A 22,547-nucleotide genomic window follows, 5' to 3' on the forward strand; every position below is an offset into this window, starting at 1 on the left:
TTAATATATTTTTTGTAAGATCATAATAAATTTGACTGAAACTTTAGTATAATTTTGAGAAAATTTTAATTTTGGTAAAAGGTGAAAATTTCGAATTTTGTTTGCATTTTTAATTCTAAGAGAAAATTCTATACGTGATCCCCGCGTAATCGCAAAGACTCGAAAGGTGCAGGGAAACGATACTCGGAAGTTACATCCTGCACTACATTTCGCACCATCTTCACATGAAATTTCTCTCCCCCTTGTCTCGCGTCTCTTTAATCCTTCCTCTCTCGGTGTTAACGTCCCCTCCTCTGCACCGCAGATTCCTGTTCCCTCCCTTCTGCCGCGTACGTTGTATCATCTTTGTGCGAGTTGCATTTTTCTACGAGAGACACTACCTATATTGACTCCACGTGACCGCACGGCCATCGGTGTCACGCCGCACGGCACGTACAGCGCACGGCTACTCTCTGGACTTTTATCGTCCAACGCCGTCGCTGTCGACCGTTACGCATGATACATCTCGCTGAGGCACCGAAAACGGCAAGGGCGTCAACACCAAAGCTGCTTAAAACGGATTTAAGCTAGACGCTGCTTAAAGCGCAGATGCTCAGTAATATTGTATAATATTTTTCGAAACAAACCCAATGTAGTTTCCAAACAATTAACAATAATCAGAGTGCGGGAAAGTAATTCGTTACCTAAAATAACGAATTATCCTTAATTATCCTTTTTGGGTAGTTATAATTTAATTTAATTTCTATAATTAAATTTACTAACATTTTTTTGATAGCTATTGACTAATTTAATAGTTACTTTTGTAGTATTTTATGTATTTTAAACTTATTCGTCAACATATGATTCAGCAAAATAAAGTGATAAATCACTTTCGAGAATAACTATTATGTAAATATTAAGAAATTTTACTATAAAATATGTTTTGGACTATTTATTAAGCATAATTTTATCACAGAGTTTGAACTTGGCGAACTTTATAATTTGGCGAATTTGATGAAATTTGATGAAAAATATTAATTCACAATTGATAATACACACATACACACGCGCGCGCAGATTATGTATTAATTTGTTACATAAGTAATATACTAATTTTTAAAATAACTAATTTATTATATTCAAAATAATGCAACATACCGACTTTAATGTAATAAGTAACATAATTTAGTAATGTTAGAAATATGAGATTCTTATTTAAAAAAATAGCATAAACATTACAAAAATGAAAAGAAAAGTAATTGAAAGTTAACGATTCATTATTCTTTGAACATTTATAACTGTAATGTGTTCCTTTTTAAAATTGGTAACTTATAACTAGTTACTTCTAATCAATTTTCTCAATTTTGGCAATATTAAAATATTATGACAATAATATTGAGCGTCTATGGGCCGCCTTATGCTATTATTTAAACATATTTTGGACTCGTTATTCGAAATTTTCTTTACACACATTGGGTCACCATGACACTTCTCAGTTAATTTTCATTACTTTTACAAGTAAAAAAAATTCTTGACTCTTATTACATACACTTTAACTTTTGAATATACTTCTAGAAAGTGGTTACTTATTTTAAAAAATTGTATATAAATGTTATAACTAATTACAATGCTTTTAGTTTTCTAAAGAAAATAAATTCACTGAATAAAATTGTCGAACGGTGTGTATAGAGTGCCAAGTAGATTTTTGTGTCAGAAAAATAAGATTATTGATTCTTATTGAGCGACGAATAGACAACCAGTTCCACGTGCCCGAAAGCCTTTTTGGTGTCAATAATATTTTTTAATATATTTGTGTAGATTTAAATATAACATTGTATGTTGCGCAATATTTGTTAACAAAAACCAAGTCAAAATATATATAAATAAAAATTAGAAATGTTTATCCTATGCGCGCGTGCGTGCGTGCGTATATTTCAGTTTATTATATTTTCAACGTGTATTTTTTTTTATAAAAACGTTTTTACTTACAGTTAATAACGAATAATTATTTAACACAGTGAAAAAAAAACTGCATATTGAATGAGAGAGAGTAATCCAAATTTTCTGTTAAATTCGAGATTTATTTTAAAACAAAATAAAACAGATGTTTTAATCAAAATACATATTTGTCGTGTTCTATTACTATAAGCCAGCTTATGAATTTTATCTCAGAAAAATGCAATGTCTTTGGATGCGATAAAATCGTCAAGCCATTTTCGAATTCTCATTCACTGATTGGAAATGTGTACTGGTCAAGGCGCGTTGCATCGATCAAAGTAAATGACAATCCAAAGATGTTATGTCTCGTGAATATGCTGAATACTGCAAGACATCTCAGCCAAGACTCATTATTCTTCGGTGTTAAAAGAGACGTGTAGTCTTATTTGTTTATCGTTATACAGCAATTTCACAACACGTTCTCCTTTGCCAATATATGGCCGTTTTCATTCCAATTTTCGACTCAAACGGATTAATTGATGTTATAAGTCTGCAGTAATTGTTTCACTCGATTCCAGCAGCTCATAATAATAATAAATAACGCCATTGATATACCAAATGCAGAACCTTCTTTCCGAAACGCTTGGGCTTTACGACCGATGTTGATGATTCGTTGGGATTTATTCGTAATTTCTTGCGTTTCGGATTGTCACAAAGTATCTACTTTTCATCGCCAGTAATAATTTTCAACAAGAAAATTTTTTACGCTGTTTATTGAGAAGAGAAACCCACGTAACCACTTGCTAATTTTCGTTGGCTGCAGCGAGTTTATGCAGAACCCATTTCTCATTTTGTGAAGATGTTTGGAAATGATGTATTACTGCTAATTGTTCCACAAGCTCTTTTAGTGTTTGTGCCGAATTTTCGAGTAGTTGCTTCAAATTGTTGTTGCACTTCTGAAGGCTTTGTTTGTCGATCAGACAGAAATTATCGCTTTTAAAACCGTTTAAATCGAAGTGCGCATACATTTTTACGATACAACCTTGGTGAGAAAAAAATAAATCGATTTGTACTATTTTTTCCATGTTAGAATTCGTAAAGAATACAATATTGGATATGCTTTATTTGTTGCCATTTTTGCTGCTTCTAAATTGAATACTTTTTAAGGTTTTGTCAAGCCTTCCGTCAAACAAAGTTGCATTTTTAATAACTATGACTGTGTTCCGAAATTCACTGCAACTACTCAAAATCTATAGTTTATGTTACATATATTATAGATGTTTAGTACTCTAAGTAACAGAACCCACCTTATATGTCATCACTACAAGAGAGTGTGAAAATTAATTTTAAATTAATTTTTTAACTGCTTTAATTTGGATTATATATTCATTTATATATCTAATATTTGAAATTTTAATCTAATATTCTAAATTCTATTTAATATTCTTTTCAATGAATAATTTTAATAGTTCAATGAATATACTATTTTGATATAATATATGGAGGGGAGGGAAACCAGATTACGTTTGTTATGTAACATAAGAGAGAAGGATTTTAATAATGCAAAATAATGCTGTTTGCTGTACCGCAGGCATTGCGAAAAAAAGAACGAGATTACGAACATGAGATGGAGAGACTTGCAAGAGAAAAAATCGCAGCACAGCAGAGATTGGTGGCTTTGAAAAAAGAGCTCAATGCAACTTGGGATCACATCGACATCAATTCTCTCTTATTGGAGCAAAATCCTGGGACGGATGCAGCAAAAAATGGTGAGATACATACAGGATGTAAATTAATATGTCAATAAATTAAGTGTCAAATATTCGAGGAATGTATTCTCATGAATGAAACATTTTAAAAAATACTGGAACCAAGACCGCGATTTTATATAATGTAATTAATTCTTACTAGACAACGTAATTTTTTGTTTCTTACTAGCCAACGTGGGCTCACTCGGGTTTTACGCTTCTATGAAAGAATATACTGTAATGAGATGATTTTCAACGATAATTTTACGTAGTTTCAACTTTCTAGTTTACGATTAAAAAATGAAATGGCAATAACAATTGATGGAACTATGTTATTTTGACACGTACTGTATCGATGTATGTAATGCGGGAAATTTTGCTCGGACGCACGTTGGCTAGTGAGGGTTAAAATCGAGAAAAAGGCCCATAAACGGTCACAAGATCTTGTACCTCTAAAATAATGTTTCTGGTGTGATTTTACAAATTTACATACCATTTCTAATTCTTTCAAAGTGTGCGTCGTTACCGGTTTCAAACACGGTTTTAAATTGAATTAGAAAGTATTACAGAAATTGATGATCAATTTAATATTACTGATGCTATTTAGCATCTCTAACAAGATTGAGGTTGAAACCAGTAGTAATGTCGCACAGCTCGAAAGGATTAGAAATGATATGTAAAATCACACAAGAAACATTATTTTAGCAGTAAGAGCTTGCTATGACCATGTATGAACCTTTCTCGATTTTACTTAGAAAAAAATTATTTAAACATATTTTTCGGAACGCTTACTTTGAGATAAAGGAAATTTTATTGTGGAATATCTTGAAAATGAAGTAATCGACAAAAAAAATGTTTTAGACAAAAATTGTAATTCCAAAGAGAGATAATAAAAATTCCATTTTTTTTTTGAAAGAATCAATTTTTCAAAATTATCTAAAGATTTTATTTTTTTAATTAATGATTTTTTTATATAATTTGTCTTATTATTCTGTTTATAAAGTAAAGTTATTAAAAAATCAACAGTTTACAAAATTTTTATTTTATATTTTAGGGCCTCTTTCACCCATTTTCGTTTAGCTAATTGACCGGTTAGTCTATTAGAATTGATTAATCGCATTTGTCATTTCATGTAACAGGCTATTTGATTGATCAATTCTAATGGACTAACTGGCTGGTTAGTTTAATGAAGATTGGTGAAAGATGCCTTCAGTCTGATATATTTCGATATATTAAAGTCAATTTTCGTTTTTAAGATAATCGATTGTTTTACAATAAAATTTCTTCTCTCTAAAAAAGATAAGCGTTTCTAACCGATATTTACATTGATTTTTTTAAATGTTTGGTCGATGTGAATACGTCTGTATTTGATACTTATTTATATCTTGGATTTGTGATATTTATGATATACACCATTTTATGCTAAAAAAATAGATAAATGCGAGGGGAAATTCACAGCCGGCATTGGTGTACAAAATTTCGGCAGTGGACTGCCGAAAAAAGTAAGCAGTGATCTATAATATTGACGGCATTGTCGTCAGTGGTTGGGGAGTGGTGAGCTCACTTCAGAGTCGGTTTTTCGATCATGGGGTTGAGCACAAAAATTTTTGAATACTTCGGGAAAGCTTTAGAATTCTTGTGCAGGCATTGGCGTATGATAATGGGCACGCGGTAGTGTTCATAATTGCATGGCATTGCCTTAATTTTAATATAGGATTGACGGCATTGTAGGCATTGACTAACAATAAGCATTGTCGGCAGTGTACAAAAATGTCGGCAGTGTTTTACAGCAATGCCAAAAATCGGCATTGGTGTACAAAATTTTGGGTTGTGAATTCCCCCTCGGATAAATGTTATTATATCAAAGAAATTACTTCTTATTTCATAATAAAAGGATTTGTCATGAATCAAACTCTCCTTCATTTTTTGTAAACAAATTTATTTCAACTTTTTAAAGTTTAAAGGCAATTAAATGGAAATTTTATTTTGAAAAAGAAAAGATTTTTCTGTAATATTTTCTATGCTACTTTCTCTTAAATTTTTCTATATTTTTGTTTCATTTTTTATCTATTCTCATCTGAGAAAATTCTTTAAACACTTTATCTTATAAAAATCTAACGAATTTCAGAAAGTACGGAGGTCGACGTTACTGGACTCCCACGAGGTGGCACGAGGTACAGCAGCACGAGTAGTCTAAACAGCGTAACGACGGCCAGTTCCCCGCAAACGTTACAGTCCACTAGCACAACCTCCAATATTCATAATCAAGCGGCGAACGCAGCCACGGCTGTCGTTTGTCAAACGCAAGATGTGACTCTTGCTGCACGAAGCTCCAGAGAGAGTCCACCCGCGAGTTCGACTGCTGGAACGGTACCCGCGCCCAGTATTTCTACTTCAACGCAAGTACGTTTTTCCCTCTCCCTGAGCTAAACGACGAAGTTATTTCCGCACCATATCCAAGGCGAGATCGCAGATATTACGATTTTGCAACAAATTGGTGCCAAAACAAATCACACATTTGCAGAGCCATTTTACAGACTGTTACTGGAAACGGCTTTGAAAATGTGTAACATATTTTTTTATTCACTTTGTTTCTTTCTTTGGAATTGTTTACATTAGGATATGTTCGTGTATAATTGTATTGAAGATTTAAAGATGAGAATTTTTTTTTTTTTTTTTTTTGTAAATTTTAAATATAGGTATATATGAACAAATGTCATAAAAGTTAAACGAGTCCAGAAATTTATCATATGTTTATTATAGTATCCTTACAACTACAGCAACTCCTACAATTGCTACCTAAATGCAGTGCTTTCTTTAAAAAATAAGTTCTTATTCCGTATTAGTAGTTTATTTCATATTACATGCCTTTACTTTATGTCCTGATTTTTCCAAAAATTCCTATTTTTTATAAAAATAAATGTTGCAATTTTTTTTGAGCTTATTTTAAAGATGAAGGATAAGACTAAAAAATTATCACGTTTATGAATTTTATCTCTTAATTTGCTTATTTTAGGCGCTTATAAAATAGAGAAAAAGTTAAAAATACATATATTTTTTACAAAGAAAATATAGAGTTTTTTTTAAGATTTTCATTTTGAAGATCAAGATAAAGGCTAATTAATTTAGATAGCGGATTTATTGTAACACTTCAAAATATTAAATTTTATTTATAATACATGTAAAATGATATTATATAAGTTTTTTGATGTCGCTGATGACGAATCTGCAGTAAAAATTTTAAAATTAATGGTAGATTTAAAATGGCAGATCCAATATTACGGACTAAACTGCTAAATTTTGGATTGAATAAAACTTAACTTTCAGAGATTTTTTGAGTCGCTAATTATGAATCTAAAGTTAAAATTTTCAAGTTTAACTAATGAAAAGTATCTATGGAAACACCTGATATTTAAGTTAGTAATCTAAAATGTATGCTCCTGGATAGTGAGTTTCATTCAAATCCAAAAAAATTTTATATTTTAATCTGTTATATTGGATTTGCCATTTCAAATTTTGACATTTTTAAATTTTGATTACAAATTTATAATCAATGATCCTCAAAAATCTTTAGTAAAATATGAATTAGATGTTAATTATTTCTAGAAAAAAAATCACGAAAAGGTTAAAGATTGATAAGCAAAAAGGTTAAATAGAACAACATTTTCAGGAAAAGGTCACCACATCACCCACCACCAACATAGTGCAGCAGCCGCATCAGTTGCACTTGCCGATCGGCGCCCAGGTGTTAAACAGTCAGGGTCTTGCGACCATCGTGCCAGCTTTGCAGCACATCGGACCAGGACTTAGGGTAATACCGGGTGATACACGGCAGCTTTTGGTTACCCATACTACTGGCAACAATGAGTCCAGACCTCTGACATTAGCGGTACAGAACTCTTCGGATCAATCCAGGCCGCCTCTCATCGCCTCTCATCGCCGTGCAATCGAACACCGGAAACGAGCCGAGGCCAGTGGCCCTGGTCGTTCACTCATCCACCGCCAATGATAGACTGACATTTGTGCACTCTAATCTCTCCAACAATGATAGGCCGTTGGCCTTAGCCGTGCAGTCTTCTGCGAATGAAGTTAGACCTGTCACTTTTGTGCACTCGGGAAACGAAGGTCGATCGTTGGTCCTCGCCACGCATTCGCCCGCACTGAATGTGTCGAGTGAGTATATGCTTTTATAGACAGGTTAAATTTTGGAGTGCTACTGCAAATTTTTACCCAAGTGCTAATTCAAATTTAGTGCAGTTGTTGTTATTAAAGTTTTGATGTTAAAAATAACATTTTTAATAAGATTTTATTTACATTGAAGTAGTGTTAGCTATTCTAATACCTTGCACAGCAAAGTAGAAAAAGGATATAAAAGAATTCTTAAAAGAAGTGAAAACAAGTTCTTAATTTTGTAAATAAATTTTCACCCAGGCATTAATTCAAGTTTAATACAGTTTTTAAATTTTGATAACTTTTACATGGTGTCTAGCGATCTTTGAATGTTCTTGGATTCTGAAATTTATTGTATACTCTGAAAAACTTCTGGAAAAACCCCTGGAATAGTCTGGAACTTTCGTTATTTTTTTCATTCTAAAAGTCGTAAAAAAATTAATATTTCCCACGCGTAAAGTATGTCAATATCTGTAGCAATCTCTTACGTTAATCCGTCGGTAGCTGCTAATAAAAGTGTCGCAAAAACACGTCTGACTGCCACATTAGAGATATTTATGAAATGTAAAATTATAACAGGAGCACAAGCTGACCAGATTGCAGGCGAGTTCAAACAAATAATCTCTGCGAAAATTGTTAAGGAATGGTTTGAACTTTTGACAGAAGTGAAACACGATTATTTTTGGAGAGATTTGATTTAAACACTTGACCCGTAAAAATATGTAAATTTAACCGGTTTTATTCGTAAGGTATTAATCCTTTCGCAATGCTGACCCCGAACAAGACTTTTCAGTTAATTACGAATATTTAACTGATATTCAGAAAGAAAGATTGTTAATAATATATCATCCCATCATTAATAATTCATTTCGAATTATTCATAATGGGATGATGGTAAATGGAAAAGATAAAAACAACTTTGAGATTACGAAATCTATGGTTCATTTTATACTCAATGCGTATAAAGAAACGATTGCAAAAGAAAAAGGAAACTAAGCGAAAAAATTGCGTAATATTGAAGAGTTAAAGAAATGTGATAAACTTGAAAAAATAAATTTTAAAAAATAAGGAAAAAGTAATTTTGTATAGTTTTTAAAGCAAGTGCGGACATTAAAAATCAGATTGATAATTTAATGAAACAATAAATTTATATTGTTATAATAAATGTTTAATTATATGAAATAATTAAAATTATAAGTCAAGTTTCAAGCTAATAAAAATATAGTTAAAAACAAAAATTCTCTTTAATCACAAGTATGTATTTAAAAAGATTTGATACGTTTCGGATGTACTAATCTTTCAGCTGCAAATTAAACATATAATCAATATAATCGCAAAGAACTCGTATTGAAACGTTATAAGTTAAACAGGTAACGAAAGAATCGAATTAATTACATAAAAAAAACGCAATTAACAGTTCAACTTGGTCAAGAAGTTAATATAGTCAGGTATATTAATAATCATGTTAGAAAAACCTGTTTTTCTTGTTTTTTTCATTTATATGATTAGTCCTCCATGACATTTTTCTATCGAAGGCCAACAGCAGACGTTGATCCTTAAGGGGATGCTAGACCGGTCTCTATACGTAAATATTTTTGCAGCAACAAATCTTTTTATTAAAAACACACATTAAAAAATCCTCCAGAATTAAAGTATAGACAATAACGAAGTGCGATGGCAACAATTTTATATGAAAAACGAAAAAAAGGAACAAAAGTTGCAGTTTAATTATTAGCTTCTGCAATCAATTTGTGACAACATTTGCTGCATATAGAAGTGAGTTTTAGATTTTGTACGTAAACTAAGCAGTACTCGCATTCAAAATTTGGAAAAAAGAAGAATATTGTATTTTTTAGAATGAGTCTAGAAGCTTTAGTATAAGAGAAACGATGTTTTAAAAATTTTGTGTTATGCGGAATCAATGTGAAGAGTAGTAATTGTGTAACGTGATAGTTGAAAGATTTTGCATTAGATGACGCTGAAGTCGGAGACAAGAACAGATAACGTATTCATGAGTGCGTTTAACAAAGAGCGCTAGCTTGTTCGCCTGATCTTAGTGCTATTTTCTTTACCCTACGCCCCGCGCGTAACCAGGAGCCGTTCGACTTCTGCGTCGAAAAATCTGCAATATCAATGTGGAGTGAGTTTGTCTGTCACTCCAGCATTACTTTACAATTCATAATCGCCACAATTTCATAAATTGGAGCTCATGGTGCGATATAATAAACGGATCCAAAACGTAAGGTCCAAACAATTGATAGTGTTAGCCGATAAAAAAGAGTGCAAGTCCCGTAGTATAAAGCATTCTAATTTAAATAGAATGCAAATGAAGAGACACAATAAAAAAGTTATTTTTGAAGTTATAATTTCAATCTAAAATTGTTAAATAAACTCACGCTGAGTCTTCAAAAAGTTTTGACCATAAAATCATCACTGAAAATCCAGCTGATCTCGTCATCACAGTAATCTTGACGTTAGCGCAAACAAAGTGAATAAAACAAGACGCCAAATTCAGAAACATGTTATGTGTCATATATTATTTGTTTTGCAATTGAGACAAGTAAACAAAAGTATGAACTATCTAGAAACTTATTAATATGTTCCTTTATTCTAGTCTTTAGTTGTCTCTTTGTCTCACATATGAGGCATTACAATCCTTACAATAGATTTTGTAGACGACATTGTTTTTACAGTCAAATTCAGTTTTACTTTTGTGAACTTTGATAACGTTATTAATTTTATTAAGACATCTATATCCTATCGTGAAAATATTCTTATTTATTAAAGATGTTGCTCTCTCAGATATATTCTTCCGGATGTAAGGAATCACAAAATACTTTCTGATAATTTGCTCATCCTTCTCCCAACCCCGAACAGTAACATGTCTAGAAAAATTTTTAATTATAAATTTTAATTTTAAAAATGAAGTAGGGCCAGTTATCAAAACTTAAATTTAATATCTTAAATTATATAATAGAATATAGCAGAGAAATTATCATTTTCATTAAATGTTTGATATTTTTATGAAACCTTAAATAATATTCTAAATTTGTTTACGTTTTTTAATTCATTTAAAAATTAAATAATGAAAATTAATTGACTTGAAAAAATCAGTATTTTTATTCTGGTATATCCTTGAATTACTTATATCTGGCTATTCTAGCCAGATATCGCTAAACACCATGATTTAATAAGATTTAATAAGATTGCATTAAAATAATATTAGGTTAGTTATTTTAATACTTTGCAATCTACGAAGTAGAAAAAAGGTGAAAAAGAATTATAAAATTGTTAAGAAAAGTTCTTAATTTTGTGAATAAATTTTCACCAAGTGCTAATTCAAGTTTGATACAGTTTTCTTTTTTATTAAAATTTCTTTTGTTATTAAAATGTCTAACTTAACATAACATTTAATAAGATTTTGTTTTTATTAAAATAGTGTTAGTTTAGTTATTCTAACACTTTGCAATTTAAAAGATAGAAACGAAAATGTAAAAGAATTCCTAAGTGTTAAAAAAATTCTTTTCAAAGTGAATTCTTAACCAGAGCAATAATATAAGAGCGATAATGTAAAAAAAGCAATACTCCAAAGTTAATATAGATATTATAGATATGTGATCTTGTAAAAATCTATACTCATAATTTTTCAGTACATATTTCACAAGATGATTTTTACTTTAGAATTTTCACGCGCGAAACAGAATATAAATAAACTTTTATAATTTCTCAAATAAAAATGTTTTGTCGTTGTAGACGCCCAGACAAGAATAAGAACAGGAGATGCGCAGAACACGCATAAGATGGTCGGTGGCGTAACGCTTGTCGGTGGTAATGGCTCAGAATTAGCAAGACTTCCCGGTGGCGCAGAACTGAACATACTTCCAGCAAATGGTACGTATGACAACACAATATGTGTATGAAAAGACTAAAGTTAGTTTTTAGTTTTGAATTTTTACAGACAAAACTGATTTATCGAAAGAAAGAACAAATCTTATGTCAGTTATTAGATACGGGCTATCTAATAATATTTTAATAATAGGTAAAAACTTATGATATAAGAAATAAATGTTTTTCGAATATTAAATATTGTAGAATTTTGTTTAAATTTTATTTTTCTAACTTAACCCTTTGTAGACCAATCAGCGTCGTTTCAAATCTTAGACAATTTTCCCATTTTGCCCCTTCTGCCTCAAATTTGGACAAACACAAAAAATAAAAGCATTTTAGGACATATAATTGTATAATCTTATTTTTAAATGTTAAAAAAATACATCAGACTTTTTTTAAATTTTTAGAACCCAAAATCCATAAAAAAGAATACAACTGTTTACCAGTTGACTAATCAGTGAAAAGGGTTGGTCTGCGGAGAATTAAAATAATTAAAAAATCACAATGTATATATCATAATATTTTTAACTTATTACAAATTGTTTGCTACATCACTATCAAAAATGTTTGACATTTCAATCATAAAATTTGATTTAGGGTTTTAATAGGGCGATTACACATGCTGAAAAAGATTTTTGCTCTTGATTTTTATCTAAAGTTGTCCCAGAGAAAAAATGGATCAGGTGTTAATAAAAAATTAATATCAATTTTTTAAATTGCGAACTAATGTCTCTTATTTTAAATATTTATTTCTAGTTTCTGAGCTTCTTCTGACATTTGTCCTAGATGTCAATATTAAATTACATATTCATTTATTATGCTAAATATGTCTATTATGTATTTTATGATATCAGCAAAAAGGACAAGGAAGGCAATTTCTTCTTCAAGGAATTTAAAGTTAACGTTTTAGACATTTTACATATTAAAAATGAAATCACAATCAGACATCATCAAATTTTTTGTGTAGGCCTGTGAATGAAATTACCGAATCGGAAGTAATAAAATATATTAGAAATAAATATCATCTAAATATTAAATATCAAAGCTTATTTTGACTAAATTTTTTAATTTTTGTATAAATATTCAAATAAAATAAAATAGATTACATACAATACATATCTGAAAAAAGAAACATCCTAAAAAATATGCTTGAAACTTAGTAACGCTACAGAAAAAGTAATGCTCTCTGCGTTCTATTCTTTGATATAATGTTATTATAAATAATTATTACCATTATTTGATGATTAAAACTTGGCCATGATTTATGGGATTTGAAATCACTGTGCCTCGCTATAAACACTGTCACACACTATAGCATTGTATAGCATAGAAAAGCTTGATGTATTCGTTATTTTGTGATTGCAGGATTGACTTTAAGTCATGGAGTGTCACTTCAAACCGCTGCAGGCAAGCCAGCCTCGACAATGATGCAGAACTCTCCGTCCACGGAGAGTATAGCTCATATCGTTGGTCAGCACGCGCCTCTCTCCGGTCTGACACCGATTGTCACGCCGATGACTGTTGTGTCTCAAGGTAACCAGGTAACCGCTCATATCCTGGCGCCATCGAGTCTTGCGGGAAAGATGATTACCACTCCAATTCTCAAGTCTGTGGGGCAAATGCCGCTTGTAAACGCTCAGTATCTTAACACCACGACTTTAGTGAAACCTGTTGTCGTGGTGAGCTCACCGTCAACGTCAGCGGCGTCCCCGACGACGGCAGCGACAGCTTCCAATACACAACCTTCTTCGACCTCAAACTCGACCGTCTGACAGAATCAAGGGAAGGCAAAATTAATGTGATCGCGCTGGAATATCAAAATACAATTTGCTGATATATCGAGTAAATCTTTATATTTGTCCAAAGTAAATCTGTCTTTTGTTTTCTATCAGAATCGCTTAGATATGTTAATGATGAATAGTGAGCGATTTCAGTTTGAATCGTCTTATGACAAGCAGTAAATACAACGGGAGAATTTTATGTGAGAAAAATTTTCGCCTATTGTACCATTTCTAACATAAAGTAGTCTTGCATTCTGAAACTTCGTTTGTGTCCCATAAGAACACAAACTGACATTTCTAAGATATGAGCTCTTCCGCAGAGTGAATCGACTGAGAAAGTATGAGAAAAAGTCCTTGCTCAACACATGCGATATATATTGTACACAGTACCTTGATTTTATTAAGGAAGATAGTTTGTCGTGTAAATTAAAGTTTAATAACAATTAATTTATAACAATTGCTTGAGAATGAGAAAGCTTTCGTGTTAGTGTGTTGACGAATTGATGCTTTTAAAACTTTTAAGGCTTATGGGCTCGTGTGCTATTCGGATCATTGTTTTGTCGTATTCTCAATTGGGAATTTCGTTAGTGCTCACCTCTTGAAAAGTGACTTTTTTTAAAGCTGTTTTATGTTACTCTGTGAATTCTAAATATTTTTCTATAAACAAAATGAAAGGGTTTGACTTGCAATAGAACAAATTTTTGCATAACTTTTAAATTGTTTGACTATGTTTTGTGAGACCTGTAAGTTGACAAGTTTCATCATATCTTATTTCAATTGAAAAGGGGTATCACAGAAAGTGATAATGATGGTACACTTAGAATGATATTAAATTAAAAGCTTTGTAGCTTTTTAAAACAACATAGAATGTATTTAATTGTTTTGCGAGCGGAGGTCGGAAAATCGAAAATTATGATGAATTCTTTGTCTCAAATAAAATTTATAAAACGGCTGTGCGGAACGGATATTGAACTCTATAAAAGAGTCTGTCTGTCTCATTTCGACAATTCAATCGCAAGATGCATTAAATCTTGTTAAATTGATAAAAGCGGATGTTATTTAGAAACAGTGGCAAGAGATGATATAGTTTGTAATGCTACATATTAAGTATTTATTCCTCTGTATTTATTATATGTTTATATGCGTATTATACAAATTGCTATCGCGCTTCTTACAAATCGCATGATCGCAACGTGCTACAAACATATTAATTTCTTCATGCCCAGATTTCGTTACATGGAAGAATTCAGAAACGTATATATATTTCAAGTCACCGTCATCATTGTGATCTATTTCATGAATACGTGTATTGTTCCATGCACAACGTTCCATGCTTTTACAAAAACATTAATTTCTATAATGCAAGCTTTTTGCATAATAACCGAAAATGGCTCGAGTAGAATAGAAGGGAACGATAATGCTCACAATTGTCTTTGAAAAGTTCGAACAATTGCACACATTTATCTAGATATCTATCTAGATATCTATTTTTCATTTTTTTTCATTATATACGAAAATCGTTCGATAAATAAATATAAATCAAAATTGTATTAAAAATTTTGATGAAACTTTTATTTCCAACTAATTGGGAAAATATACTATAAAATCTACTTAACTGCCTCAGTTTTATATGAAATTCATTGGAGAGTTGAAAGTTGCGAGTAAAGAAATTATGTAATGAATGATAAGCTGTTCATTCTGGAAATCCATTTTTCGCATTTCAATTTTGACATTGTTTTGATCTGTACTTTATTTGTCAAACGATCCTTTGTACATTCGTTCGCTTCTGTTGTAAATTCGTATTGTATGCTTCTGTTTAGTATGTTAGTAATGAGATTGTCAACAGTAATCACCACAACAGTAATCACCACAACAGTGAATAATGATAACTCGTTTTAAATACAGGTTTATCACATGAGATCACCTTGTGACATTTCACCATTGACAATTCTCATTAACGAGGCATTTATATCAAAATGCTTTTTTGAAATGACTCGATGCGTAACGCGTAATATAACCAATATTTCCTGCTTTTCCGCACGTGCAATTGTTAACGGTCTCTCTCCCTTTCGGATACCAGCTCTCGGTTTGTATGTATTATTAGTGCTGCTAATCCTTATGTATTTGTATAACACACAAACACTTGTTTTGTATTCTTTAAATTATTTAATCGCGAATGGTATGATTAGCGATTCGAGTTAAGGATGTAAATGCGTGCCTTAACAGGCTAACAAAATCACACAAATGTATCTGGGTTAACGACCTTTATCATTTTAAGGCAGACAGGTACTTTGCTAACTTGATAGAAACTCGATATAAGAAAAGTTAAATTCTTTAATACTGTAGATTACACATTTTATGTTAATCAATCTGTATAGACTTCCTTCTTTTTTTTCAAATCTTAGGTCATTACACTTTAAATACACGAATCTCTCGAGTTTTCGTTTAATCTCGATGCCGCTGGCGCCTCAATTAAAAGAGAAGAGTTTAATTAGTTGAATTGATGTGTTTAATATAAATTAAATCATCACGCATCTTTCAGTGTTCGGAACACAACGGGAAAATTCAATTTGCAACAAAGACGATTAAACATCGAACGAAAACTTGAGCTCCGAGTTGGGCCCACTGCATCAGTCACTGAACAATCGCCAATAAACTGTTTAAAAAATATATTAAGACAACTTCAAAGTATATTGTAAATTGATTGTTTTATTTAGATCTCGGATTTTCATATAGATTTGATGGAATTTTTTACTTAAAAATGTAATTATATATTGATTTCTTTTTATTTGTTCATTGACTGATTCAATTTCTTATTTGTTCGTTAACTAGTGCGATAACTTGCTACTAGTAAGAAAAAAAGTTCTGTTGAATTATTTTCGACGCAGCTTTTATTTAACGAAATCTCGAGTCGTGTGATGGATGCAAATGATTGTACCGCATGCTCTGACACATACACAAACACTTACACAACAATATGCAAGAAACAAAGCTGTGAGCGGGACTGGAGCAGAGAAAAGTAAAAAAAAAAGAAAATGATTGAGTGGGAAGTATCGCGATATTTTGCGATACTTTGCAGTCAGCCATTTATTAGCCGCGACTGAAACCTCTGTCGGTTAACTATTTAAGCGATGTAATAGCCTCATGTAAATAATGAGTTTTGTTAGTTGAAATAAGCAAACACGGATCGAGGCGGAAGGTTCGCGCGATGGAAGAAAACTAAAGATAGTATAGCACTGAGCACTCTAAATGAATAATGTCAACATTGTGATATAAATGATAAATAAAAGATTAATTAGCACAGTAGAGTTTAAGGAGAAAAAAAATCAACTATTAAATCGTTTACGGTGTAGATAGACGCTGGTAATTATCATTTACTAATATCCTAAAAAAAAGAGAGAATGTCAAAAAATTGAATTGTACATAGGAAATACGAGAAAGAGAAGAAGAGCAAGAGGAGAGAATGAGAAGAAAAGAGAGAGAAAGAGAAGGGGTGATTGTAAGATATTGTATAAATATATTGATTATTGAGAAAAAGAGAGAAGGGACAGAGGAAGACGAGGGAAAACGAACGAATATAACGTGATGGACTGTGCCGGATGTCACGCTCGTCATGTCGGTGATAAAAACCGCATAATAGAGTCTACTGAACGGCAACGTAGAGAATAAGTGTGCGTGTGATTTTGTGTTCACAGAAAAAAATTACACAAAAATATTAGTTCTATTGTTAAGAAAAGAATTTATTTAATTTACTTTTTTTCTTCTTGTAAGTAATGATTATCTTGAACAAAAAATATTTTCTTGATGCAGTTGCCTTAAAATATACTTATTACAAATTTAAAAATTATTAGCTTTCATATAAAAAAGAATTTATAATATTCTTTTGAACAGTATTGTAGAATTGTATCGAAGAAAAGTTAGAATAATAATCAAATTGATTTTTAATTTAATAATCTTAATTGAAGTAATAAATTAGTAGAATTCAAAATATATTTTGAATAAATACATTTTGATATTTTATGATGAATTTATGATAGATTTGTTGATATATGAATTCATGAAATATTTAAAATAAATAATATTTATTGAATTCAAATATATTTTTTTCTATGTATATACACAGAAGTTTACTTTTAGATTATTGTTAAGAAAATAGTCTTTGCAAAGATAACTGTTACTTAAAAGAAGAAAACTAAAATTTGAATAATTGCTTTTCTCAACAGGAGAATAACATTTTTCTGTGTGTAGTATAAAATCAACAATCAATTGTTTTGGACATAAACAAGAATGTAAAATCTTTTAAAGATTTTATAATTTTAAAACATATAATTTGCTTGTGTGAAAAAATATTGTATTATATTATAAAAAAAAATATATTCATCTTTATTAAATAATTTCCATGAATTGAAAGAAATATCGGAGTAGTGATAATATTTCCAAACCAAGAATTAGAATTTTTTTAAGATATCATCAGAACAATCGCTCTTTAAATATCCATTATAATAATATGAAATAAAAATAGAGTATTTAATTAAAATTTCAGCTGATGAAACTTTTTAAGGAAGATTTTATATTCTTGCTAGCGGGAGAAAATTTAAGGAATAATTTTAAATGATGAAAATCAAAATTAAAATTGCGATTAAGACTTTGTTTTTAATTATAAATATTAAAATATGCGCATGTCTAAGACACTTTACGTATGATTATACGGAATTATAAAATAAAGGATAACTAAATTTTTGTGGCTTTGTTTTTTTAATTGTAATATTTAAATATCCGCTTTTGACAACTTTATGTGGACATTTAAACATTTCTAATTAGAAAACGAAGCCTTAGACATAGTTTTATCTCAATTCTTATCTTCTTTTATTATCTGGGATACGTCTTAAATTTTGTCCACTTGTTGTTGAAAACCTTATGCGAAATAATTATTGTTGATTTAATACTAATTTTTTTCTGTCTTGAGACTGCATGTGTAAAAACGGTATGTAGTAAAAGAAAACGTTATTATTGTTGTAGTCTATATCGAATTTTGTTATATGACTCTCGACTGGCGTGCGAAACAATGATACGTGTTACGACGCGATTTAATTGTTGTGCGTAAGAAGAGTAAGGTGGAACAAAAAAATGAATGCTATGTGTACGAATGAAGGAGAGCGTGAGAGGATGGCGACGAATGGCAAGCGTCGCCGAAGAGGTATTCGTTCTTTTCGTGACACGCGACATTTTTTTGTTAAAGAAACGCGAGAAGAAAAAGTGGAATTCAGTACAGTCTATTACAATAAAGATTAAAATGTGAGTGTGACGGTTGCCCAATTCTCCTTGCAGTTGTCTAGTATCCTCACCGTTTCGAGACTCTCGGTTCGATCGACGTCTGCGTGACAAGAGTGACAAGATCGTACAATTTCTTTGCAGTCTGCGAATTTTTTTAAGTAAATTTTTAGAAAAAATATGTTTTCTTTTTCTTATATAGTTTTTACAGAAAAAATAATTAAAAGAAAAATTTTACATTTTTTTTCTTTAAAATGAAAGAATGAGGAAAAAATGCCCATATATAATTATACGTATACATGAATGCATAAAATTGTATATATAATTATATATAAAATATTGTATTATGTGATAACAATTTGACTTTTTGTGATAAAAAACTATGTAAGAGTTATTTTTCTAGTTATTTTTTTTAAATATACATATGTAGATTATATAAAAGAAAGAAAACGTATCATATCATATCATATTTTATATATAATTATATACAGAGTGAATTATAATAGTTATACATTTTACCATAAGAGATAACTTACCAACTGCAACTGTAAGATTCACCCTGTATGCGTGTACATAAATACACATAAATACAGGGTGAATTTTACAGTTGCAGTCGATAAGTTATTCTTATGGTAAAACGTTGGGACAACTATTATAATTCATCCTGTATACAGTCACAAAACTTTTGCTCCGGATACAAGCTATTGAAATTTTATTAAGTATACCATAAAATTATCTTGTTGATTATTTCATTTTATTCTGCCACAATTTTACTGTCTTTCAAATATATTTTCAGACTGAAAGAGAAAATTGCGTTAACTGCATGCACAATATCTCTAATGAAGATTTTTTTTCAATTTTTTGTCATTTTTCAAAATTTTGATATATAAATTGCAAAATTTTTGTATAACTTTATTAAAAAAATTTTTTATTTTAATATTTCAAAATTTTTTATTTTATAATTTCTAAAGAAAATTTATAAAAATTTAATTTAATAAAGTTTAAGATATTTTTCAGAAATGCGTTCATAAATTTAAAATAGAAAAAATTCTTAAAAATGTTATAAGATATGAGATTGAGATATTACGAGTACTTTTTTATCAGAGATGTTTGTTGAAGAATATGATTTTGCGGTAGTTTGGAGTGAGTTCTTTAATTCAACTAACTCGACGAACTTTGAGAATTGATGTGAAAAATTGCACTTGAGGGATCGGGTCGAGAGTAACGAGCTTGGCGGGGCCGTCGTGCGCTTCTACCACGCATACGAGATAAGTAGCGATCGAAAGATTTCAAAAAAAGGAATTCGTAGTAACGAATTATATCTCTCCTCAAATCGTTGGTGAACGATCGCATAAGATTTGGCGCGGAAAGCCATTTTTCCAGACTGCGATCGCAGCCACATGCCAGTCGAACAAATCGTCCTCGAAGGCAGATCGGGCCGAGTGCGAAAATTAAAATCGGATCTGTCTTTTCTAACGGTTAGTGTTTAGGGATAAAAAGCACGTTCAGTTGCGAACGTTCCATCACGTCGGCTCTTTGCAGGAATTAGGCACGAGGAATCGTTCTAAATGGATTATAGTAAATTAAAATTGGAACACACGCAATCTCAGAATTGAAAAAGATTTGTATATCTATTCTCTATAAAGCGTTAATGAAATTGCTTTATTATAAAAAGAAAAAAACAAAGCTACACGAAAAGAACTGTTTTGAAGTATCTACGCGACATAAAAATTTCTTGTCTCAAGTAAATGAATTTTCTTAAATTACAATTTATTAATTCACAGAAATAATTATAATAATTTTTCTTAATCAAGGTAATATTTAGAACAAAAAATTATTGTATGTATATGTAATTATTTTTACAAGTAATTTTTATAATTCAAGAAATTTTCTTGAGTGTAAAAATTTAGCCAAATCTAATTTTGTTAGATCGTCAAAATAATTATGTGAGGCTGTCAAGCTGGTTGCTAGAATGTCAAAATCTTTTACAACGCTACTCGTGCTTAAACAACCTTCATAATTATTTTGATAGTCACACAAAATTATTTTCAGATGTATCCTGCAAAACTTTTAAATACTTCAGCAAAACCTTTTCATGTATAATTTGTTATTGAAGTTTAACATTTGTAACTGTAAGCAGATTTGATAGTACAGAGAAATTACGTCTGAAAGCAATTATAATTGCTTGATTGCAATTAACTATAATTGCTTTTAGTCATGATTTTTTTGCTATACCATCGAATCAAATTTAATATTTATTACTAAAGAGATTTTGATGGTATATAAACTTACGATTGAAAGCAATTATAATTGTTTTCAGATATAATTTCTTTGCTGTACCATTAAATCTATTTAATTATAAATGTTAAACTTGCATAACAAGCAATTTCTTTGCTGTATCAATCAATTTATAATTTTTCCTCGTACCTGTGGTCTTGCTTTTGCTATAATTATAATAAACTGTACTTATTGATTCTATATTTAATGGGAATAATTTCGTAGAAGTCTGCATTTTTTAAAGTGTTACAGATTTTGAGTTACATAATTTCAAGTTACGCTTTTACAGAGATTGCCAAATCATTCGAGGCATGAATCGAATAGTACGTTCGCGCACTGCATCTGGAACTGTGGATTTCTAGAACAAACTATTTAGCTCTTATCCGATTCATACATATGTAAAATCGAACTTTGGGATCTGTCTCTTCGTTGAATCATGAAATCGATCGACGCGTCTTTTCTTTGTGGCTGACTTGCACACAAATAAATTGATGAATAGTTTAGTTGTTGTTTCTTTAAACTATCAAACCCACAAATTTTTCTTGACTTCCCAAACAGTACAGAAGTTTACAGCATTACATATTACAATACAATATTTAGGGATATTGCAAAGATATTTTTTACTAGTACTTCAACAATATTGCATATCACAATATTTCATAAATATGTGAAAAATATTTTCTGGTTCACCTGCGAGTAGATGGCCATGCCATTATGGACGTGGTGGAGTTTTTACTTTTTGTAATTAAAAAAATACTTGTCCCAAAGTAATCAATGACACACTTATTCTAGTAACACTTAATTTCTTCTTTTTTGCTTTCTACTTTGTCCAGTGACTGTATGGTAAGGATCGAGTCAGTACATGATACAGTGCGGTGCAATAATCGAAGAGCCTAGTAGATGGCTGACTTACCGATGCCACAGTCTAGCATATTATATAATATTAGACTGTGGCGTCGATAAGTCAGCCATCTACTGGGCTCTTTAAATCATTGCACCGCACTGTACATTTAATAAAATCTTTTCACTATCAACGATAAGCTGTTGTGTTTTCTCTTTAAGGGGATGCTAAAGTCGTCCTTTTTTACCGACCGAATGTTAATTTTCGGGCATGCCGTTTCCCAGCAAACAAGAAATAATTGAAAAATATTTAGGATTATTAAATGGAACGAAATTAAATCCAGTTTTTGGATTTTTTGAATCCGTTTTCTATCCGTAATCCATTTGAATCAATAATTACGGATTGGCTATTTGCTTTCTGTATTTTATTCAATATACATAAAAGTAAAACGTGCGACCTATTTATTTGAATCCGTAATTGTGGATTGGTTATTTGTTTTTGATATCATATTCAATATTCAATGCAATGAACGTGAGTCTATTCGTTTGAATCTGTAATTGTGGATTAGCCATTTGCTTTTGGTATCATATTATTCAATGTACAATGCAATGAATTATATTTAACTACCCTAACAGCACAATCATCTATATGTCA

General features: G+C 30.7%; 1 protein-coding gene and 1 long non-coding RNA gene across 2 annotated transcripts in view; one reads left to right on the top strand and one right to left on the bottom strand.

Annotated features, from left to right (window-relative positions):
- The window catches only part of LOC105203940 (max-binding protein MNT), a 60,291-nt gene extending 41,482 nt beyond the window's left edge, over positions 1–18,809 (top strand). Inside the window, 6 exon segments of the mRNA XM_011172872.3 lie at positions 3,509–3,686; positions 5,794–6,068; positions 7,336–7,584; positions 7,586–7,838; positions 11,589–11,726; positions 13,089–18,809. Coding sequence (XP_011171174.2) covers positions 3,509–3,686; positions 5,794–6,068; positions 7,336–7,584; positions 7,586–7,838; positions 11,589–11,726; positions 13,089–13,495 — 1,500 coding nt within the window. The 3' untranslated portion in view covers positions 13,496–18,809.
- Positions 10,414–13,091, bottom strand: LOC120357688. Its single transcript, XR_005574698.1, has 2 exons — positions 12,955–13,091; positions 10,414–10,720 (listed from the first exon to the last, which is right to left on the bottom strand). It is a non-coding gene; the product is annotated as an uncharacterized LOC120357688 (long non-coding RNA).
- Positions 18,810–22,547: the final 3,738 nt, after the last annotated feature.

This window comes from Solenopsis invicta, chromosome 5, assembly GCF_016802725.1.
Source record: "Solenopsis invicta isolate M01_SB chromosome 5, UNIL_Sinv_3.0, whole genome shotgun sequence".
Classification (NCBI taxonomy): Eukaryota; Metazoa; Arthropoda; class Insecta; order Hymenoptera; family Formicidae; genus Solenopsis; species Solenopsis invicta.